General features: G+C 37.4%; 1 protein-coding gene across 1 annotated transcript in view; it reads left to right on the top strand.

Annotated features, from left to right (window-relative positions):
* The first annotated feature begins 249 nt into the window (after nt 1-249).
* The window catches only part of clstn2a (calsyntenin 2a), a 236,962-nt gene continuing 213,631 nt past the window's right edge, over nt 250-23,580 (top strand). Inside the window, exon 1 of the mRNA XM_042718714.1 lies at nt 250-515. Coding sequence (XP_042574648.1) covers nt 443-515 — 73 coding nt within the window. The 5' untranslated portion in view covers nt 250-442. The remainder of the gene's footprint in view (nt 516-23,580) is intronic.

Raw genomic sequence — 23,580 nt, forward strand, 5'->3', positions numbered from 1 at the left:
GGATTAAGATAATGATAATATCAATAATAAATGAGAAGGATGTTTGTACACAATCACACTGTGTATTTATTCTAGGCTTCCAAAATCTGAGAAAATAAGAAGGAAATAGTTAAAAAACGACCAGTAACACAAATATAAAAATAAAACATTTACCAGAACAGCATTTAGAAAAGGCGTAAATAAATGCCTTATCATAGGTGAAGATTAATTGCTCGGGGAGTGACGTAGTTGCCGGATCCTGGGGGTTTAACTCGCGCAACGCGCAGACACACAGACCGCGTTACCTCGTGCGCTCGGACCGCGTCTCGCGCTGCTGGGAGTTCACTAGCGAGACTTCAGTTCACCGTCGTTCAAGGACAGATACATTCAGAGAGTGGTGTTTGTTCAGATTAACAGAGGAAGAATTAGGTCATCCCGTTCTGGTCGAAGTGTTGGGCTCATCATGAAGATGTGCGTGATAACAGCGATGCTTTTCCTGGTGATCTCCGGGCAGTGCGGCATCCTGGCTGGGAAAGGTAAGGCAGATCGGACAACTTGGAATGTCACCGCATGAGAAGAAACGCCTGGAGCGGTCTGTCATTTAGATCGGTGTCTCGGATCATATGTTATCAATTACTATCAGTTTGCAGAATTCACAGCGTCAGTGACAGTCCGAGACTGTCTTAAATCAGGTTGGCAACGCGACGCGTATGTCCTTACGTAGTACAAGTTTGTCTTTCTTTCCCCGTTTTCTTAACGATGAACTAATATTTGGGACACTTCAACGAGATCATCAGCATCTTTTGAACAATTTTGAATGTTTTTATTACTATAGGAACAATAAAGACTGCGAATCACGTATTTACGGTTTCTCAGCATGATCCGTAATATAGCTATTTTGCTTCATCAATATTTTACTGACCTTTAAGGCGCATTTCTACTGATCTTATCTGTTCTATTCAATGATGACTGCTTAGTGTATAAGACTTCAAGAGCATAAAGCATTAGATTTTCCATTGCTCCCATGGAAAAATGCTGTTAATGTGTTTTGGGAGCACAAACATTCAGATAAAAGATCTAAGTGTGTCTCTGGGGCAGTGATGAATATATAGCAGCTCAGTTATTTGTTAGTGCACAAGTGGAGTGCTTTAGATGATATGTGATAAATTACAGTCAGATTGGATCATGCAGACTGGTAATGAAGGGCAGAGAGTGTCATTTCAGGTTGGCAATGAATCTTCCCTTATCGAGTACACATTCATCAATTAAGAGCTGATAGCTTGTTTTTGTTTTTCCAGCTTTCTTTTATTTGTTCCATCAGTATGAGTTTAACATGCATGATGACCCTACTTTTAGGACACCTAAAATTAATGAAATCAAAAGTGTCTGCTGAGCAAGACGAGTGTTGCATCTATTTAAGAAAATAAATCTTTTTTTGTTGCAATAAGAAAAATCTTAGATTTCTTGAAATTTTATATGGTAAGTCTAAAGTACCTGCTCGCATGTTTTTATAATACAGTATATGGAGTTTTGAGATGGCAGGTGCTTTAGGGGCCCAAGAAGAGATTTTGTAAAGGCATATTTCTCTTTGGTTGATAAGGTATTCTGGCTGGTTGCTAGGGTGTGTCTATGAAGTTTCTATTTCAGAATGTTTTCTTGCTGGACTGAGTCTCCCTCAGGTTTCTCTGACATTTTGATGTGGATGTATGAACCCTCTGACTCCTTTTCAATTTAAGTCTAAGGGATTTTTTTTGGCTGTTTTGTCACCAGGCAGACATACATAGTGCATCAAACCTTACTAAAAGTCATAGATCACTTGTCCTCAAAAAGCTATCATTCACGGCTTTAGCACAAACAGTAGCACAGTGAGTTATGTGCTGTAGTTCTGGATGAATAAAGAATAAAAATAATAGTGATGCTTTGCTAAATCACTAACCTATAACAGAGCCTGTGATTTTTTTCAAGCACGAGTCTCTATATAGCTATTTCCCCTCATCAATGTTTCATTGACCTTTATGGTACATTTCTAGTGATCTATCTGCTTGATTAGTTTAATGTACGATGCTCGTAGCAGCTGCATTTCTTCTTTATCTTTTCCATAAGACTCAATGAGGTGTTCAGTGGTTGCATAGTCCTTAACACTTCCAGAGCATAAAGCAGGATTTTCCGTCACTCCCATGGAAAAAGCTGCTAATGTGTTTGTAGGAACACAAACATTGAGATAAGAGATCTAATTGTGTCTCTGGGGCAGTGATGAATATGGAACAGTTCAATTATTCGTCAGCGCAGAAGTGGAATATCTGTCAGTAGGTCTACCTGCGTGCCCTGATTTACTTTCCGTAGAAGTAACTCCTTGCTTGAGGTTGGGCTCTTTCAGTGTAACAGATTGGCAAATCAGGGAATCGGAACCTTGAATATTTGCATATCAATTTTCTGGATTCTAGCACTCCATAAATTTTTGAACGCGAAGGAAAAACAAGTTAAAAATTAAACTCCTTTATGGATGAAGAGCTGCACAAGGTGAGTATGGCTTTCGAAGAAAAGGAATATAATAGAAATATGAGACAGAATCGCAAATATAAACCAACCATTAAATCTAAGCCATCCACATTATGACTCAACACTTTCATAGGTATATGACATTTGAAAACCTTCCAAACCTTGTGATATGTCTGGCAGATTGCCTTCAAAACTCTGCTGCTCCGAAAAAGAGGGATTTCATCAAAATTACATCAGAATGCCATTGTAGCATTGAATTTGCTAGCGGTCTGGCTTATCTCTGAGTGCAAAACAGTTCATTTTAGACGTAATCACATCAACATATTACAATGTCAGTGTCAGTACATCATAGAATGAGTTGAATTACACTATTCATGTTTTGTGAATCTCAATCTGCACACAAGGTTGCTTGTATTGTCTTTACTTGAATGTTTGTGTATTCACAGTATACATTTTGTCAGTAGGTGTGTGTTTGTGAACCAAAGCAACGACCTTGGCGTAGTTGGTGCGCTGCTACCAGATGGATTTCGTAACATGTAGAGCTTGACCGCTTTTATGAACAATCAGCTTGTTTTGATGTTGTGTGTTATTGTGTCTGAGAATTGGAGAGTATTTCTAAAACTTAGAGTCTTAGAGAGAAAAAGAGATTCAGAGTTTAGCTTCAGCATGCTGGAGTACACAAGAAAAGGATAAAGCAGAAAGACAGCAGTGATAAATAAGGGTAGGTCTGTAAAAGCAGGCTGAGATTTATGCTGGCCTTTTCAGAGAAGGCACAGCGTTATCCCAGAGCTAAATAAATTGGGTTGCTGATCTGGAATAGATGCATAACTTAGGATTTCGTGCTGCGACCTAAGAACATCAAGCTTGGGGGAAAGCAAAGGCGTTCTCTTTTTTTTGCATCGCTGCCGTTGTTTGGGGAGCAAAGCAGAACATTGAAAACACTCCACAAAGTGGACCACAGCTGTTAGATCTGTCTTAGTCATTTGTTTAGTGAGATTCAGCTTTTTGTCTTTTTTTTGTCTCGATGTGGCTTCTCAAGGAGCATACCAATCTTCAAGCCAGAATGCCATGCAAATGCTCAACTTAATTTAAACGTTAATTACCCAGCATGCATCATTAGCGTTGGTGTGATGAGCGGCAGGGAGGGATGAGGGAAAAAGAAAGGGAGGAGACGATAGGAAAGAGCTACATTTGGATGTAAGATGGGCCCTGTCAGTGGCGCTCTCCCGCCAGCTGGTCAGATGGCACCAGTCTCTCCCAGGGGTCAGCTCTGGCCAATCTGCACAGGAATAACACTGGATGCTCTTCCACACACACACACACACACACACACACACACACACACACACACACACACACACACACACACACACACACACACACACACACACACACACACACACACACGCACAGCACAGCACAGCTGTAGTTCTGCTAGGATGCATTTCTGATTCATGAAGTTCAGAGCAAGTATGCACACATTTGTAACCCCCTAAACTAAGATTTTGTCATCCAAACATATGAAACATATGTCTTCCTTCTATGGAACACTATAGTAGATCTGTGTCTGTGTCCACGTTTAGGACAAAAACGGCTTTAGTATCTTCTTTTGTGTTCCACAGAAGACAGAAATTCAAACAGGTTTTGAACAGCAGAGTAAATGATGACATAACTGTTAACTATCCCTTTAACTTATACATGCAAAGTCATAGTTATAAATGCACGCTCCCGCCCACAAATAGAGTGTATTTTCTCTTTTCAGTGTGGCTGATTGTTTGTGTTATGAGCCTGGTGCTGGTGGAGCTTTGGGACCCTGCTCGTATTTGCTGACCGTCTGCGAGAAGTGGGCTAGTCCCTGAGATTCAGTCTCAATTAAATTGCTCCAGAGAGAGAGAGAGAGGGATTCTAGGACGCTGTCCTCCAGCTTTCCTTCTAATTGCCTGCGCTGGGTGCCGGCGAGCTGACAACTGGCTATTGGGTGAACAGGGAGCTCATGGTGATTGGGTACGAGCCTGTGTAGGCGTATGCATAGCCGTATGTTACCGAGCGATGGATCGTGACTGTTCCCTTGTATGATGCATGTCTTTCTTTAGAAGTGAATGCGAGTGAATGGATGTAATCACGGTGTTTACAATGGCGCGCTACAAGATGGATTACTTCCAGTAGACTGCAAGACAGAACCCGCCTCTCTGGGCGAGAGATTGAATGTAGCATAGTCAGAAAGCATTGTGTTGGAATCCTGTCCTCCATCTTTCCAAACATTCTCAGCCAGTGTTTTGAAAACTCAGAGAAGTCTCTGAAACATCCATGCCATGCTATTAAACAAGACTTATTGTGTAGGCCTCGCAGCACTGTCACTCACTGACCTCGGGTTTTGTGCTGGACTGAACTCGCTGTGCTGAAAAGAAGCTAACTGCATGGAAGCAGCAAACATAACTCATTCCTGTCCTCCTTTAGGTACACCTTACCATAGCATCTTTTTAAGGGCAACATCTCCCAAGTATATGTTGCTCTGACCTTTTGCCGCTGTAGGGCAAGTCCATACTCCATGTTTCATTGAAGTGGACTCTAAACCTTGTCTCAGCCAGCTTGCCATTTGTACAACGTGGAGTAAAGTCATTGTCTGATGACCTGCAATGATTGGATCATGCTGCAAGCTGCTGGCAGCTCCCTTGGAATCTTGGAAAGAAGCAGCGTACATCTCATCTTTCTGGCTTGATCTGTGGAAATATTCTGTCTGACCTTCTGTGGTGACAGGATGGCCGAAAGAAAGAGCCAATCAGCGGCTTTAATAGAACTCGGAGCCGCGTACAGCGCACTGCCAAGACTCCACTGCGAAGGTCTAGACCAGCAAGGCCATGCTTAGATGAGTCTTGGAGAATCGGGCCTGATACTTGCAGCAGTTTATGTAAGTATGAGGGTTAGATTATTTGGTGTACAGGTCATTTCAAGAGTGATAAACAAAGTGATAGAAAATATTTATTTTCATGCATTTAAATGTTAAAAAATGTGGAAAACACTCATTGCGTCACACCATCTCATTATTATGTGTAAAATAGGGGCTTGGAGTGTGTGTATACATCGTTATAGGTATAACAGTTTATATTTCATTAATTTAGGGAAATGAACAAGGGACTATTTGGCCAACCAGCTTATTCCTGCTTGAAAAGCAAAATGTTATTGATCGTGTAAAAAACATCAACTTTGAAGCACATGCTGATTGATGGACTAGCATTACTCAACATTACTTACTACTTTCCAGCAATACTACATTCAATGAAGGTAAAATGGTAAAAAACATAATAATAGTTCATTTAAATGGAACCGGAAAATTTGTAAACTGTAATATATGTTGAATTTTGACACTTCAAAATTAAGCTGACAGTGAGAAATAAACAGTATTGAGCATTGAGTAGTTCAGTATTGTGCATTTTTTCTTACCACTATTTTCTTACCACTCTTTTAAATTGTTGTTTAATGATTTAAATGGAACCGGAATCGGAACCAATGACAGAAATGACAGAAAAGTGTGTTAAATTGAGATTAGTACTGAAGTCTACAGGACACTGGCCATCCAAGACTGGTTTTGAAGAGCCCTGATCTATTGTATCTGTTTGTTTTCTTATTCTTATTCTTTGAGGTGGGAGTCTCAGGCAGCCATATTAACCGTACATCAAGAAATAATAATCAGAGGTGGTCCTGAATATGCCCTTAACAAACACTACTACCAGTTTAATAGTTTACTTTTTCATAATCTTTTCTTGTATTAATAATATTTCAACCATCTTTTCTGGAAACAATTTTTTTTTTTTCTGATTATTGGCTGCCTTGGAATGGAATTGTTTTTCTTTTCACTGCTACTACTTTTGTCCAATTATTATAAAAATTGGCTCAGATTATTGTTGGACTGGGCTGCAAAAAATGTATGAACAGCTTTTAGATTTTTGCTACTATTACAGAGAGGCAACCTACCAAACTGAATGTGACTTTTAGCATGCTAACCAGTGTTTTTCTCTGACATTCACAGTAGCATGTCATTGGTAGACTGGAGGTTTCAAAGGTAAGGTCGAGTCCCATAAAACACAATTTATAAACCATTTTCTTTTAAATTTAAAGTACAAATACATCATATTCCCTCTGTAGTTCCTTGTCTGAACCTTTACACAATGTCTACATAACTACTTAAATGCGTAGCCCTCTATGCATGGTATGCAGTTATATTTTTTAGCTGCTAATGCTAAACTTGGAACAATTTTGAGAGTTTTGCATGAAACTGTAGCTCTCCACCTTCCCCCAAAGCATTTCCTTAAGAGGTTATGTCACTGTTTGCGTGGTTAGGCAGCAGTGGAGAATATGGCTAAATTTTATGCTTTTACAGATATTGCTTTTTTTGTTTCTTTCAGCTGTCATTGAAAAAAAAAACAGCCATTTCTACCCTGCAGACTAATTCTTATGTAACTCACGGGCATTTGATCCCCTCATCTCGTCTGGGTAGGATCGAACACCTTGCCGATCTGATACCAGCAGAGCCTATTTTAATTGAGCGGTTGGTGGATATTCTTGTAACACGCTGAGGGAATGCAAGGTGCAGGTGCTGCCCTTTGTGTTGTTTGGATGCTCCGAGAAGGCTTGGTGTTTTATCTTTGGCTCATAAATGAGTTAGGAGGATGTTAATGTTCCACGGGTGCAGGAGACACCCAGACTGTCAAACTGCAGGTGTTTGTTTTAGATAGGAGCAGCTGTGGTACCGCCCCCTCCTTCCTCCCAGGTGGAAAAGCACAGCATCGGGGCACACGGCTCCTGATCTTTTCTCTCGCTTGCGCAAACACACACGCGGTGACTGTTGGGACTCAAACAGAGATAATGTGAATTCACTTTGCTGGGTAGTTTTAATTACAGCCAGGATCTGCACACATCAGCGTAAAATATTAATGCAGGTGCGACGTCTCTCTGTGTTTCAATAGATGAGTGTGACTGTGTTTGAGTTGTTGGCTCTAGTAGAGAGTGTGTGAGAGAGAGAGTGCACACTAGCACAAAGAGAGATGAAAAAGAGACAGCCACTATACGTCTGAGTGTTTTCATACGTGTGGTGCTTGTCATATGACTGTGCTGACTGAAGCTGAAATCAATAGTGCATGCCACGGGCTTCTCGCCACTGCTGCTGGAATGAAAATGCTACAAAGGCACAAGCAGAGAGCGAATGGGTGTTTTTGGGGTGTATTTGTAGGTTGTATACCATACGTCTCTTTCCTCAGTGCTTGATTTCCTGTGGAGTCAGAGGTTGGCCGTGAGCTGTCCCACATCAGTGGCGGACGGTGCTGCCCTGCGAGAACAGAGGAAGTGGAAGCCCGTCCTCATGAAAGCAGTAGTTAATTTTCATGGTGCATCCAAGGCATTATCTTTCCTTCTTGCCTGCAGTAATACAGGTGCTTTAAGTATGTCTGTTAAAATATGGGCTCTTTCCTAAGATAGAAGAAAAAAGAGGAAGATAGGGATGGAGAAGATAAAAGGAAAAAATTGGGAAGATTCTCAGCATCCGAGTCGAAAATGGTGCTATCAGTCACCTGGCCTCAGAACTTCCACTAACAACCTCAGCATCATTCTCTCTCACCATCATGCTCTTTGTTCTTTGTGTGTGTGTGTGTGTGTGTGTTTTGATGTTATGTATTTACTGTGCGGCAGGATTTGTAGAAGTAATAAAGGGATATGTAGAAAGATCTTGGACAGGGTTCAAAATAAACACACACCAAGTGCCAAATGCAAGTAAAATTAACCTGTAAATGACTTATTTGAGAAGCAAATTAAACAGAGTTACTGTTCAGATGGATGGTTGTTTTTAGTAATTGAATAATCCTTTTAATTTCATTTGCAATGTGAAAATGTTTGTCTTATCTGTCATCAATGTGAACAAATCAAGAGAATGTCTCTACAGTCTGCTAAAGAAAGGCTGTCATTGGTTGGCTGTTTTTTAATTAGTATACCTCATTGTAACTCAATCAAACATCGAAATCTAATTGTTTTTGATGTTTCTGAGAGATGTGGCACTTTACTGATGACGAGACACAGAGAGACTGGCTAGAATATGATAAAGTGAGTGATAAATGCAAGAGAGAGGCAAGAGAGAAATGGCTACAATGGCTTCCTTTGTCATGGGGATGGATATATATATATATATATATATATATATATATATATATATATATATATATATATATATATATATATATATATATTAATGTGATGCATTTTTAGAGTGAAACAGAAATTGTTTTATTAACACACACACACACACACACACACACACACACACACACACCACACACACACACACACACACACACACACACACACACATATATATATATATATATATATATACACACACAGTGTTTGCTGCACTGTTTTTTTGTACGCTGCTGAATCACCACTGCCATGGCAGATAAAATAAAGTTGTGAATATGATGACAGTAAAAAGGCAGTATGCTTTAAAATAATGATTTAAGAATGAACGAGTCTTATGAACTGATTCTTTTAATGAGTCATTCCAAAAGAGACTTAAAACTCAGCAGGTACTATTTGAATCAGTCTGACAAATCCTTTATTAAGTAAACTGAATAAATCAAAGCAGTTACTGATTATTAATTCTTTGAAATCGAACCAGTAACATATGTTTGTATATACAGTATTACTTATCTTCTGACCACTACAACAAATTCTTAGTGTCCTTGTGGAAAACAAGTGCTAAAATTGTGAGTTGGAAGAGATCTAAAGCATTTGAGTGAAGCCCAGGGCTTGGCCGAAGGATTGTAAGTCACTCAGAATGACATCCTAACAGAAGCCGATGATCTGTTAGTGAAGTACAGAGAAGGGCTCCATGAATCCTCTGGACCCCTCACAGATGCTAAGCTTGAGTTATGGCTGACCTTACAGGTTTTTTTTACACTGTGTTGAAGCGAGACACTGATCATTTCTTTGGACTTATTACATATCTGCACTAAAAAGACAGATATACATTAATATTCATGCTGGGACATTAAAGAAATTTAATGAGCAACACTATTCTGTTTTGATTCATCAGCCAATGAGCAAATAACTTTGGAGTGTGAGATGCTCATGTAAACATTAAGACCACATAAATAGTACTCTTTTATTTAACAATACAGTGGCAAGTGTGGAGAAGAAAAAAAGAGGAGAAGACTGGATTAGATAACATCATAACCCAGATGTGAACCAGTGCTCGACTGATATGTCGCCAAGGCCGATTATATCGGCCACTCTTTGGTATTTTTAATTTGTGGCATTGGCTAATAAATGTTGAAAGCAGGACTTTTATTTCGACAGCACTATGAACAGATGCACTTTATTTGAGAAAATATTATTCCCAATGCACACAGTTACAGTAGGTCAGTGCACTGTTGGTTACAGTGTTACATGTTTTAGACTATTTCTTAATCTGTGAAAAATATTAGGCTATAAATAATATTGCAAGTATCTACCTAAATTACAAGCTTTTTATTTTACAGATTTTTTTTTTCAAGTTTAAATTATTTTTCATATTGATTCATTTAGAAAATATTTAATTATTCATATCAGAGTTTCCGCTAGAAAAAAATGGTGCCGGTCAAAGTGACCGGCAGAGGTTTCGTTTTCCTGACATTTTGATGATGTGTCGGTCAAATATCGCCTCTTAATTAGTCAAGTTGGGGGAAACTGAAAGCAGTGTATGTAACTTAAAAAATGACATAATCAGGCCGTATATGCAACATGTTTATTAGCCTAACTTTCAAATAGATGGAAAAAAAAACATGAACGTCCGATTGGCGTCAATCAACCAATTGTTTTTTACTAAAACATGGTCATTGCTCTGACTATGTTCAATGAGAGCAGACATTCTCAAATTATTCGACCCTCTTGTGAATCCGTTGCGTCGTCCTGCCTTTTCGCAGCGTGGACAGAAATTTTTTTCGTTACCATCAACTACCTCACATCTTAGCCATGGGAACTTGTCACTCCATTCCGACCGATATGCCCTACACTTCGGCTTTTTCTCCGGTGGAGGCGGAGCTGTCTGGCTCTGGACATCTGAGGCTTCAGGCGTTCCTGATTCAGTATCCTCCTTCGCGTCTGGCCTCTGAAAAAAACTTTTAAGGCTAGTCTGCCTGGGCCTGGCCATATTTGAAACGTCTCTCAATAGTTTGTGGTTTAGGTCTATATTATAGCCGTTAGGCGTGCGCTTTATTTGAAATGCAACATGCGATGTTGTTTAAAAACTTTCAAACGGTCGATTCAGATTGTGTTAGGGGGGCGGGGCCGGGATTATTAGGCAATTTTAATCTGACAATTTGACCGGAGAGATTTAATTTTGTCGGACATTTAATTTTTTTCCCGGCCAATGTCCGGTAATTACCGGACAACGGAAACCCTGATTCATATATAAATCTGCTTTATACTGGCTGTTGGTCACTCTGCTTTCCAGATACCAGCATTGCTATTAACCATCAAAAGTACACATTGATCAACCACTTATTTGAACTCACTGTTATCTAAAGGAGCACCGATGCTCAATGTGATCTGTATTATCTGCAGAATGCTATGTGTTAGTGTTGGCATTCCCATTCACGTCAGTGGTACTCGCTCAGCTGTTGACTCTGGATCCAAACATGTTCTATCTAAGCTAGCGTAGCAGTGTTGTAAAGGCCTTTGATAGGTGCTCTTTGCTCCTTCTAGCTCTCACTTTGTCTGTTTAAAAGCCAGAGAGATCCCGGCTTTTGTGCTGACCGAACTAGAAGCCAGCTGCTCCTCTTGCAGGCGTTGAAGAGGGTTCTCAGGGCTGCTAGGCGTGAAGGTTTTCGGTGCTGACACAGAGCCTCTCTCTAACTCTCCTGTCTTTCTCTAGTCTGAGTCATTATCTCTCCAAAACCCCCTTTCCTCCGCCTTCTCTCTACCCTCTCAGTGAGAGCACTGTGCTCTAGGCTCGCGGGGAAAAGGAGAACAGGCCTAATTGGATTTGGGAGCAATCTGTCGCCTTGCCTTTCTCTTTCGGATCACACAGACAATTGCAGGTGCCCTTTATTTCCTCACTGCTGTCCACGGGACCGCAATGTTTTCGTGTTGGCCGGCTCATCTTGTTCATCTCTTTTTGCCATTTACACTAAAAAAGAGCTGTGTAGAACAACCTTGCAACAAGGCTGTGGTTACTAAAGGTTTCATGAAAGTTTTAGAAATGTTTTTCGCTTTCTAATCCAGCTGATTCCGGCTCAGTCTTGCTGTTTTGGTAAATATACAAGGGCTACCTTAGCTCAAGGTGAACCTGCAGGGATCTGCAGTGACTCTTGCCAGCACAGCACCAAGAGAACAGAAGTATGGAAACAACACAAATGTGTGCTGGTGTCTCAGCGCTTGTGTGTGTGTGTTGTGTACCTGCACACACTCCCCCTGAGTGCTCATTACTCATGTTTGGAGCTGAATTGTCCCTGTCTGAACACCTGTGCCAGTGCGCTCGAGGCTCCCAGATGAATGCAAGTGAGGCAGTCCAGTCTCCTCCTCCTCTGCTCTCTTCCACTTTCAAATAAGTGTTATGGTGGTACTGTGGTGAAGTGATAGTATATCAGGGTGCATACTTTGGTACTGTTTGATTTATCATTTTCATATATCAAGGAATTTACAAGGTATAGTAAGGTATCATTGTGTCTCATCTAGTCTCTACTTTATTCTTATTGTCTTTATCTCTTCTCATTTTCATTTGATTTTCATATCTTTTTGTCTCATGTCTGTTTGCATCCGTGTTTGTCCTTGTCTCTTCTTGTCTGTTCTGCTCATCTTCCAGCATCTCATCTCATCTCTTCTCTTCTCTTCTCTTCTCTTCTCTTCTCTTCTCTTCTCTTCTCTTCTCTTTTCTCTTTCTTCTTCTCTTCTCTTCTCTTCTCTTCTCTTCTCTTCTCTTCTCTTCTCTTCTCTTCTCTTCTCTTCTCTTCTCTTCTCTTCTCTTCTCTTCTCAAATCGTTTTGCATCTCTTCTCACACCCTGTTGCACCTCTTCTCGCATCTTCTCGAACCTCTTCTGTTTTAGCACCTTCTTGCATCTTTTTATATTTCTTCTTGCATCTTCTCTGATGTCTGTTTGTTTTGTCTGAAAAAGAGTGACTCTGTTGGTGTATGCATATGTCCGTGTTATCGCTCTGTGACAGTGGCATTTGGACGTCCTCTCCAGCATATTTCACTCTGTTTTGATGTCTTGCTGGGCTCTCCAGCGAGCGCTTCCTGCTGTGGGCCGCGCTCAAGCGTAACCACAATGCCATTGAAGCCCCACGCCCCCTCAACCACACGCTGGGTTGAGAAGTCGACTTCCTCCTCCTCAGTCGTCCTGTTGCCATATCTCGCTGTCTTACCCCCTGCCTTTCCAACCGTATGCCTCTCCTCCTCGCCTCGCCATGGCAGTGCATCTTTCCTGCACCAAGAGAGCGTCCCCCCTGTGGAAGAGCAACTTAATTTCTAATAAATTATGTTTGCAGTTGTTTTACATGGGATGAGTAATTGATTGCATCAGATCGTTTGCATTAGCCTTCATTTTTGCTAACATCCCCTACTATCTTACAAACAGATGAAACCGAGGGGACCAGGCATCAGGGAAAAAATTCAGTGGTCTCATTGACATTTCGTTTGTTTCATTTTTGCTAGCATTATTTTTACCCTCGATCAGCGGAATAGAGAATACTGCAGGTTCAGCTCAATTTGTGTGTGTTTATTTGTTTGTCTGGCTGCCCTGCTCACATCACTTTTAAAAAACGCTGCTCTGGATTTCAGAACGGGGGATAAATGCCGGTTTGAGACATGTTTCACTGACAGCTGCTCTGCTGAGGCAAGTTTTGTTTGAGGACTGTGTGTGCGCTTGTGCAGCTCTTCCAAAGTATTACAGTTATTTCTTCCAGACAGCAAGAGATAAAATGGAGACCAAACCAAGACTTTCGTTTAAGTCTCTAGCTTTGCCTGAGGAAAAGCACTTCGATAATCTCACATCTCCTCTTTTCAGAAGAGATTTCCGCAACGATTTCCATGTCCACACTAGTATATTTTTGTTTGAAACTGCACAGATTTTTTTTTTCTTTTATGCTTTATTTTCCACCACCATAACAAAGACTTTTTAAAACGCTCTCCAATGCTTATTTGTAAAATAATGAAGCTAGCAATGTAACTGCTTCTCGCTGATCTTATGAGACCAATTTATAGCAATGACAATGACATCAGCACAGCTTAACAAATGCAACGCATTGTTTCAAAATGTTGGACTGTTTCGAATGTCTTGTACTTGACCAGTGTAAACCAGTGATCATTTTTAGAAAGTTTTTGTGCGGACAAAAAGCATTTTGAAAACCCTGTGTGTGAACAGAGGAAAAAATAAAAAAATTAAATTCTGTTTGTTTGTGTGTGTGTGTGTGTGTGTGTTTTTAAATGTCATCAAAGTTTATAGTTCAGTGCAGAACAACTGAGAGCTCCATGCAGTCTGTTAATATGTGAAAGCCTCTTAATATGTGAAAATTAGAAATTCATTGCAGGTAAAAAGAGTTTAGGTGTCTTGGCTGAGATTTTGCCGCCACCGGCAGCAAAACATTCAGTCCAAATGTTATCAACAGTCAAAGAACACGAGGTTCCCGAGTTTTGTAGCAATTCACAAGGTTTGGTGCATGCATTTTCTCAGCCTGCTGTCAGGTAGCTTATTCAGGCAGATTTTCAAAGCCGGCGCTCAATGCTTGAGGACTTTTTTTTCAGAACAGAGGATGATAAGCACTTCCTTTGGCAGAAAAGGACCCAGTCCAAATACAAATCTGAGCAAGACTCAAAACAAGTGCTGACAGCCAGACCACATCCTGTGCACCAGTTCTATTTAATTCTGTCTCCCTCTTCTCTCTCTGCCTCTTCTGTTTCCTTAAACACTGTTTCTTACCTTACAAACAAGTACTGTAGTGCTACTGAGGTATAGATATAGCATTGGATAGCAATACTATGGTCCATTGAGACATAGAATTGAATTATTATATTATATTATATTATTATATATATATTATATTATATTATATTATATTATATTATATTATATTATATTATATTATATTATATTATATTATATTTATTCTTAGCTACTTTAAAGAATGTTACAGTATTTATTTAAATATAAATTATTATAAATAAAATAAGTATTTGGTCAGAAATGGGGAATAATTAGGATTTTTTTAAAATATGTTTCTTGTGCTCACCTAGGCTGCATTTATGTAATGATACAAATACAGTAAAGTAATATTGTGAAATATACAGTTTACAAGAACCGTTTAAGAGACTTCTTTTAAAAAAACATTATTATTATTTTTTTAAATATCGCAAACTTATGAGTATTAATGTATTAATGACTAAAGTGTTATTTATATTTATATTTATATTTATAGATATTGCTGTTGTTATATAGGACTGACATGGATAATTTGAGTTGATTTTTTTTCTTCTTATTTTCCATTAGATCATCACACACTCCAATAATTTCTATTAAACTAAAATTCTAATTCAGAATGAGGTAAGCAATTCTAATTAATATAAATGAGAAACATTTAGAAAAAGAGGACATAGAGGATCAAAGTTTTAAGTTAAAAATGCTATTTACCATTTACCATAGGTGCATTTTAGTACTTGTTTCATTCTTTTCTCTCTCACTCATACTATTTAGATGCTGCAGTGGTCTCTCCAAACTTAGTTCTGGTTCTTAGCACCCTGTGTCTGTTGTGTTGTCCCCTCACTGTTGTCAGAGATAACTCTTAATGCAAGGCCGCTGACAACACAGAGGAGAATTTGAAATATCAATATCCATCCTCTTACGGGGGAATCTCAAGACTGATAGCTCGCAGCAGTGGCCTCAGCTGAGCCCGTCTGCCGGTAAGCGAGATGCACAGCTCACGGCGGATAGCTCTGAATCTCTAGTCATTTAGCATGCCAGCTTTAGCCCAGGCTGAGTCCTGTCTGCAGCCCAGTCTTTCAGATGCGCTCAATGACCTTGAGCTGATGCCAGTCAGAGCCAGCAGCACTCCGGTGGCATACAAGCAGAGAGAATGGGCAGGAGTGAGAGAGAGATAGCATTGCTTCCTCCTCTCCCCACATATTCCAAGGGCTGGATCCCTCCCAGCCTCCCACTACACTTCCAGACAGGAAGTGCAGAATTGGTCATATTTCTCCCCCGCAATATAACATGAAAAGACTATATGGTTATCTCCTCTACTGTTTGCACACTCCTTTACTCCCATGCACACACAGGGGTTCCCATAGTCACTGAAAAAGTATGTGATTTATAATTATAATTATAATTATAATTATAATTATAATTATAATTATAATTATAATTATAATTATAATAATAATAATAATTATTATTATTATTATAAATTTTTTTTTTTACAATTCATTCAAAAATCAGGGAATTTTTAAACTTTGATTTCCAAGTCTGAAAGATTAATGATAATTAATTCACAACCAAAAATCTCAGTTCTAAACTACGTGCATTCCAAAAGTACATTATAAATATATTAACAATATATTCATAAATATGTTGCTATAAATATATTATTATGAACATATTAAATGCATCACAGTTTGAAGTTTGGGGTCAGATTTTTTTTTTTCTTTTTTTTTTTAATAAATTAATACTTTTATTCAGATGCATTAAATTGACCAAAAGCAAAGACATTTTATTATGGTACAAATGTTTTATAATGAAAATAAATGCAAACCTTTTGAACTTTGTATTTATAAAAAATTGTTTCCACCAAAATATTACTATCATTTAATATATTCAATGGTCATAATAAGATATGTTGTCTGACCACCAAATCAGCATATTAAAATGACACTCAAGACTAGAGTAGTAGCTGCTGAAAATTCAGTTGGGAAAAATGGTAGAGTACATTATAAATATTATGAATTTTTTTTTAAATATTTTATACATTTGATATATCATGATGTGTTAAATATATAAAATGTGAATATAAAATTATACAACTTAAAAAAAATCCAAAAATCTACTACTAGATTTTTAAAGGATTTGTAATAAATCCTTTTATAATTAGATAATATATTTCACACACACACACACACACACACACACACACACACACACACACACACACACACACACACACACACACACACACACACACACACACACACACACACACACGTTTGTTTTTGTGAAAAGTGGGGGCATCCCATAGGCGTAATGGTTTTTATACTGTACGAACTGTATATTCTATCACCCTACACCAACCCTACACCTAACCCTAACCCTAACAGGAAACTTTGTGCATCTTTACTTTCTCAAAAAAAAAAAAAAAAAAAAAACTCATTCTGCATGGTTTATAAGCATTTTGAAAAATGGGGACATGGGTTATGTCCTCATAAGTCACCCTCTCCTTGTACTACCTGTGTCATATCCATGTCATTATACAAAGTTGTGTGTTGATATGTCACAAACACACACACACACACTCACACTCACACTCACACACACACTATATATATGTATGTATGTATGTGTGTGTGTGTGTATGTATGTATATATATATATATATATATATATATATATATATATATATATATATATATATATATATATATATATATATATATATATATATAATTATTTATTTATTTTTATTTGTTTGTATTTTTATTTATATTTATATTTGTATTTCTGGATTATTCTATTTATTTATTTATTTATTTATTTATTTACGCACACACATCCTTTTTCCAGATTTAAAAGTAACGCACTAATCACAAATGAATGTGGAAGTCATGGAAGTTGATTGATCAAAAGGTGTGGGAATCCTGAAATAATGAATTTTATAGGTTTTGTGTATTTCCGACTTTGTGGCAACACAGTTACAATAAGCCATAAATGTCCCTGTTCTGTGAAAAAAATACCAACAAAATTAGATTCAGTAAAAGTTTCAGACCTAGGAATCAATAAACAATACAGGCTTTAATAATGGAGTGAGTCAGAAACTCAGGCGGGGTAACCAGTGCAATGTTCCTGTTCAACCAACGCTCAGACACCTTTCAGGATCGCATCCATTTTTTGTTATCACCCAGCCTGAGGATGATTCATATTCTTTGAAATGTCAGCGCTGCCAATTCCTCCTAAACCTCAGGCATTCACTGGCCTGCTTCATTGTTTGTTTCTCAAAATTAGATGCTCACGTTGTGTCAATAATAAACTGACAATTACTTTCATCTAACAAATTTCGTGCATTTCTTAATGTCCTCAAACATCTCTGATTTATTAATCTCACTGTCCGTCAGCAGATCACGTAGACTGAATGCAGACAGAACAAGCCTAATATTGACAATCTGACCTGGTGACTTGTATCGCAACCGACCAAATCAAGAATGAATGTACATTATGTATTGGCTTGGTATAAAATTACCAGGTTAAACTTTCAAGGTGTTTTACTCCTTTGTTTACAAGCCACTAAGGTAGGAAATAATCTCATTTTAAAGCATAACATCGCATAATAGAATAGAAATGTTTTGCTCAGTATTGTTTACGAGCTTAGCGGCCATAGTAAGTTTGTAAAGATCCGTACCAATTTGTCCCTGCATTCCTCACTTAAGCACAGAAAGAAATGTGTGTATGAAAACAGCCTACTTATTCTTTAATACTTACACTTATTAAGTTATAAATTCTCATATGCTGCACTGATAGGATGGGGTGTGATGATGTGTCAGCGGAGCTCATCACTCACAGGTAGTGCATAAAACGGTGAGCGATGTACCTCGCTGAAGCAGCACGGACACAATTATGCCATGCACTAGAATATACTGCTTTGATTTGGAGTGTAATGTTTGAATAATGTAATAGTCACTGGATATTTCATAACTTCCTTTAAGGCCTTTCTCTTAGAGATTTTATGCATCCCGTCGCTTTTTCTCATAAGACCTTAGATCTTCAGGCTCCTCTCTCTCTCTTTTGCAGTGGTGAAGAGAGAGGTGATCAGTTGCCTTACAAGACATCTCACAGACATCCCAGGTGCTTTTAAACTGTTAGCCGCTGTCACTTATTATTCCAATTATCTGTCTACAAAGGAAACGCATGCATCATAATGGCCGTGAGGAAATCCGCGGCGGGCTTCAGTAGCAGTCCGGCGTTTAAGCGTAATTGGACACGAACTGGTCTCTGTCTTATGCTGGAATATGTTGTGGCCCCACTGCCCTTGTTAGTGCACCGTTTTTTATTTATTTATTTATTTATTTTTATGAATAACAGATGCTTTCTAAAATGTCATTACTCTTGTGTGTGTGGTCTTGTGTGTGTTTTATTTCATAACTGTTTTGAAGAATTGCCAAAAGGGCTTCCTAGAAAATGAGACCTGATGGTTCCTAAATCTCCATCTGTTTATAATGCGCTCTCCCTCTGGGCATCTAGAGGCTGATGGACCTGGAGCACTGCAAGCAGTAATGGCCCACGACTGCAGCCCAGCAGCCAACCCCAAAACATCAACTTCTGTACTATGCGAAAAGATGGGTTCAACAGGGGGTGGGGGCACTATAAGCAACACTGATTTGTGTGTCTCTCTCTGCACTGATCCCAGAGCTCTCTGTTTTGAAGCCCAATGATTCTTTTAATGAACTTTTAATTGGTAGTTCATCCAAACATGAAAATTGTCATTAATTATTCATGTTGCTGCAAACCTGTTTGATAGCTTTTATTGTGGAGCACAAAATGAAATATTTTCCAGATTTTCCAGGTGGATCTTTTCCATACAAAGCAAATGGATGCAATTCAAAACAATAAGCTCTAAAAAGGTCATATCAAATCAGAAGCTACATAAAAAAAAATTCTGTATGACACATGTGTTATATGCAACCCTGGACCACAAAACCAGTCATAAATAGCACGGGTATATTTGCAGGAATAGCCAACAATACATTGTATGGGCCAAAATTATCGATTTTTCCTTTATGGCAAAAATAATTAGAATATTAAGTAAAGATCATGTTCCATGAAGATATTTTGTAAATTTAATACCGTAAATATATCAAAACTTAATTTTTGATTATTAATATGCTTCAAGAACTTCATTTGGACAACTTTAAATGGGATTTTCTCAATATTAAGAATTTTTTTTTTTTTTGCACCCTCAGATTCATGATTTTCAAATAGTTGTATCTCTGCCAAATATTGTCCTATCATAACAATACATCATACATACCATACAGTACATCAATGGAAAGTGTATTTATTCAGATTTCAGATGATGTACACTGTAAATCTAAATTTCACAAAATTGACCCTTATGACTGATTTTGTGGTACAGGGTCACATAATGAAAGTATTATTAAGACATATTTGGCTTTAACAAATTTTCAGTTTATTTATAATAATGTTAGTTATTTAATTTAACTCTCAAGGCAACATTTTCAGTATATAAATTTTCTATTTTTTAAAATATATTTAAGCTTTATTTCAATGACCAAAAAACGATTTTAAAAGTTTTAGTTACAAATAATTTTATATTAATTATTATTACAATAATAAAATATTTATTTTAACATAAGTATTTTCAATTACAATTTTATAGCTTATACATCTACTGTATATCCATATGAAAAATATGTAAAAGTGACAGAGGGAAAGTTTTTTAGTAATAACCATTTTGGTCTATTCCTTACACAATTGTATGGCATAAAAAAAAAAAAAAAAAAAATGCTTTTATATGTCACTTTTGAGTCTTACATTGCTTGTCACCATTTACTTTCATTGTAGGACAAGTTCTGCTAACTATCTCCTTATGTGTTCAACAGAAGGATAAAAGTCAAATGGGTTTTGAATAATTGAGGGTGAGTAACCATTCTTAAAGCCATGCATGAGCAGCTGCTTGTCTCCGATCAGTGAAACTAGAACATGACTCTTGCTGGAATCTCTTATCTCTTATAAATCAGTGAAGCTTGTTTTTGACATGTTGACCTTTCTGAATAAGTTGGCCTTTTACACAAACACAATTGACTACTGTATATTCCTCCTATCCATTGTCTTGTTTTTACCTGTAATCTGCAGTGCTGAGGTTTCAGTGTTAAGTGTACTTTTGTCAGATGTTAAGTCAAGTACTTTTCCCTGAGAGGCAGAACTGTACTTATGCAGCGCTGCATCAGAATTTACTGCCTTCCCTGCCTCTTGATAAAAGGCTGTCATCCACTTCATAAAATACGACCAAATCCTTCTGTAAAACACGTTCTGCAGTCAGGCGTCTGACACAATACAGGTGAGATTGGTTAATTGAGTCTATGACTGTCGTGTCATACTTCAGGATAAACACAGTGTCATAATTACAAAATGACAAGGTGGTTACATAAAACACTGATTCTAATATGATTTTTATAAGGATGCGTGATTATAAGAATCAAAACTCACACACCTTTCGCTTCAGTTCTGAAGCTTCCTTTTAAAATTTCAGGTGAATCTTCAGCACTCATTTTTTTCATCCGAATATAAGTGAAATATAAAACACATTTGCAGCTTTCTGCTCACATTCTTCTTAATTCTGCTTAAATTATATGTTGAGACCTCAATGAAATGCTACAGTTGACATTTTCATTAGTTACTTGCAGCAGCTGTAATCATTATCTCATTTTTTTTTAATTGTGCAGCGCTATTGTGTCATTGTCTCTGTTCTCTTTTTAGATGGGAGTTTAAAGCTCTTTGCTTCTTACCTGATTATCCCTTTGGTTCTTTTTCTACAGTATATTTTAATTCTACTGTATTGATTTGTCTGTTTAATTGGAGGCTGTGGTCACTTCATTGGTAATTAGTCAGAAACTGCTTATTGAAGGAAGCGTTTATTGATCAGAAACATTCATTGATGTAAATTACGCCCAAAAGCGAGGCTTTAAATGGCCCTTTTAAATGGAGCATTCGGTGAGTTCTCCGAGGCAGGCTGCTAGCGGTGGACGTTTTGGTGTGTTTGCCCAGGGATGCAGGCTGAAATGAGTTTACCGCAGTGTTATCAGTCAGAGCCCACATCCATCAGCACCTGCCAACATCCTGCCAACTCCTCTGAGTCTAGACTGAACCGATCCCCTCCAAGACCATGGAATACCACATCCACGACCCTTTCACTTTGTACATTTCTCTCCTGCAACTCTCAATACCTTTGTTTTTCTTTTTTCTTCTCAGTTCCAAAAATGAATGAGCGATCTTGCTCTCTCTTGCCTACATTATACTCAGGCAGCAGTGTTTTTTTAGTATTATGTGCATACTGTTATTGTATTTATTAAATTTCTTAATGCGCTTTTTTATATTTACATGTTTATATCAACTTTAGTTTAAATATTACTTACTACACACACACAACCAGTTAAAAGTTTTTGAACAATATGATTTTTAACCAAATATTTTGAAATATGTTTAACTGCTTTCTATTTTTGAATATATATATTTTTTATATTATTTATTCCTGTGATTCAAAGCTAAATTTTCAGAATCATTTATTTTCTGTTCTGTGTCACATGATCCTTTAGAAGTCAATCTAATATGCTGATTTTCTGTTCAAGAAACATTTGTTATTATTATTATTATTATTATTATTATTATTATTATTATTATTATTATTATTATTATTATTATTATTATTATTATCATCATCAATATTTAAAACAGCTTTTTAACCAAGATTACTTGATAAAAAGAAAGATCCAAAGATCAGCATTTATCTGAAATAAAATGCTTTTGTAACATTATACACCATACCATTTAAATACTTGGACAAACTGTGTGTGTGTGTGTGTGTGTGTGTGTGTGTGTACAGGTGCATCTCAATAAATTAGAATGTTGTGGAAAAGTTCATTTATTTCAGTAATTCAGCTCAAATTGTGAAACTCGAGTATTAAATAAATTCAGGGCACACAGACTGAAGTAGTTTAAGTCAGTGGTTCTTTTAATTGTGATGATTTTGGCTCACATTTAACAAAAATATTTTATTCATTTTCTGGGGGGAAAGAAATGATAGAAATTAATACTTTTATTTAACAAGGATGCTTTTAATTGATCAAAAGGAATGATAATTTTTTTATAATCATTTATAATTTTACAAAAGATTTCTATTTCAGATAAACACTGTTCTTCTGTACTTTCTGTTCATCAGAGAAAACTGAAAAATTCTACTCTGCTTTTCAACATAATAATAATAATAATAATAATAAATGTTATATGAGTAGCAAATCATGCTAGAAATTCAGCTTTGAAATCACAGGAATAAATTACTTTTTAAAATTATATTCAAATAGAAAACAGTTATTTTAAAATGTGGCTGTTTTGCTGTACTTTGCATCAGATAAATGTAGGTTTGGTGAGCAGAAGAGACTTCTTTAAAAAAACATTACAAAATCTTACTCTTTAAAAACTTTTGACTGGCAGTATATGAAGTTTTAGTTACAAATAATTTTATGTTAATTATTAAACAATAATAAAATATGTACTTAAATATTATATATCTTTTTAAAGTTTTATAGCTTTTTTGTAAACAATGTGTTTACCATTGAAATAAATATTGATGTATATATCTAGAGTTTTCTTGCCTTCTCTGCCATCTTGGATGAAATTTTCTCATCACAATGAATTCTGGGATTGCCTTCTTTGTGAAGGCTAAATGCGTTGTAGCCTTAGGCTAAAACGAGGCAGTATAATTAAGTACCTACCTTTTGGAACAGCCTTTGCGTCGGAAGTGTGCCTACGATGTCTTTAACGCTGCCTCCTTATAGGCATCTCACTAGGCTTTGGAAAAGAGCATTTGTCTCTCTCTTAGTCACTGTTTATGCCTTTTCTCTTGATGTAAAGACAGAAGAAAAAAAGGGGGATAATAGCGAATCACAATTGGGTTGTGTTGATGCTGCTCTTTGTTCCTCAGTGTGCAGTTTGCTCCGGAGCGATTCATCATGATTATCTTGTCGTAGGCAGGTAATGTCACAGGCTGGACCGGGGCTATTTATGGAGCCGCTACTGCAGCCGGTGCCCTGTGCTTGGCAGCAGCCATCCCTCTCCTGGCCAGGCACACATTCTGCATGGTGACAGCTT

This window comes from Cyprinus carpio, chromosome B2 (assembly GCF_018340385.1).
Source record: "Cyprinus carpio isolate SPL01 chromosome B2, ASM1834038v1, whole genome shotgun sequence".
In the NCBI taxonomy this organism is placed as follows: Eukaryota; Metazoa; Chordata; class Actinopteri; order Cypriniformes; family Cyprinidae; genus Cyprinus; species Cyprinus carpio.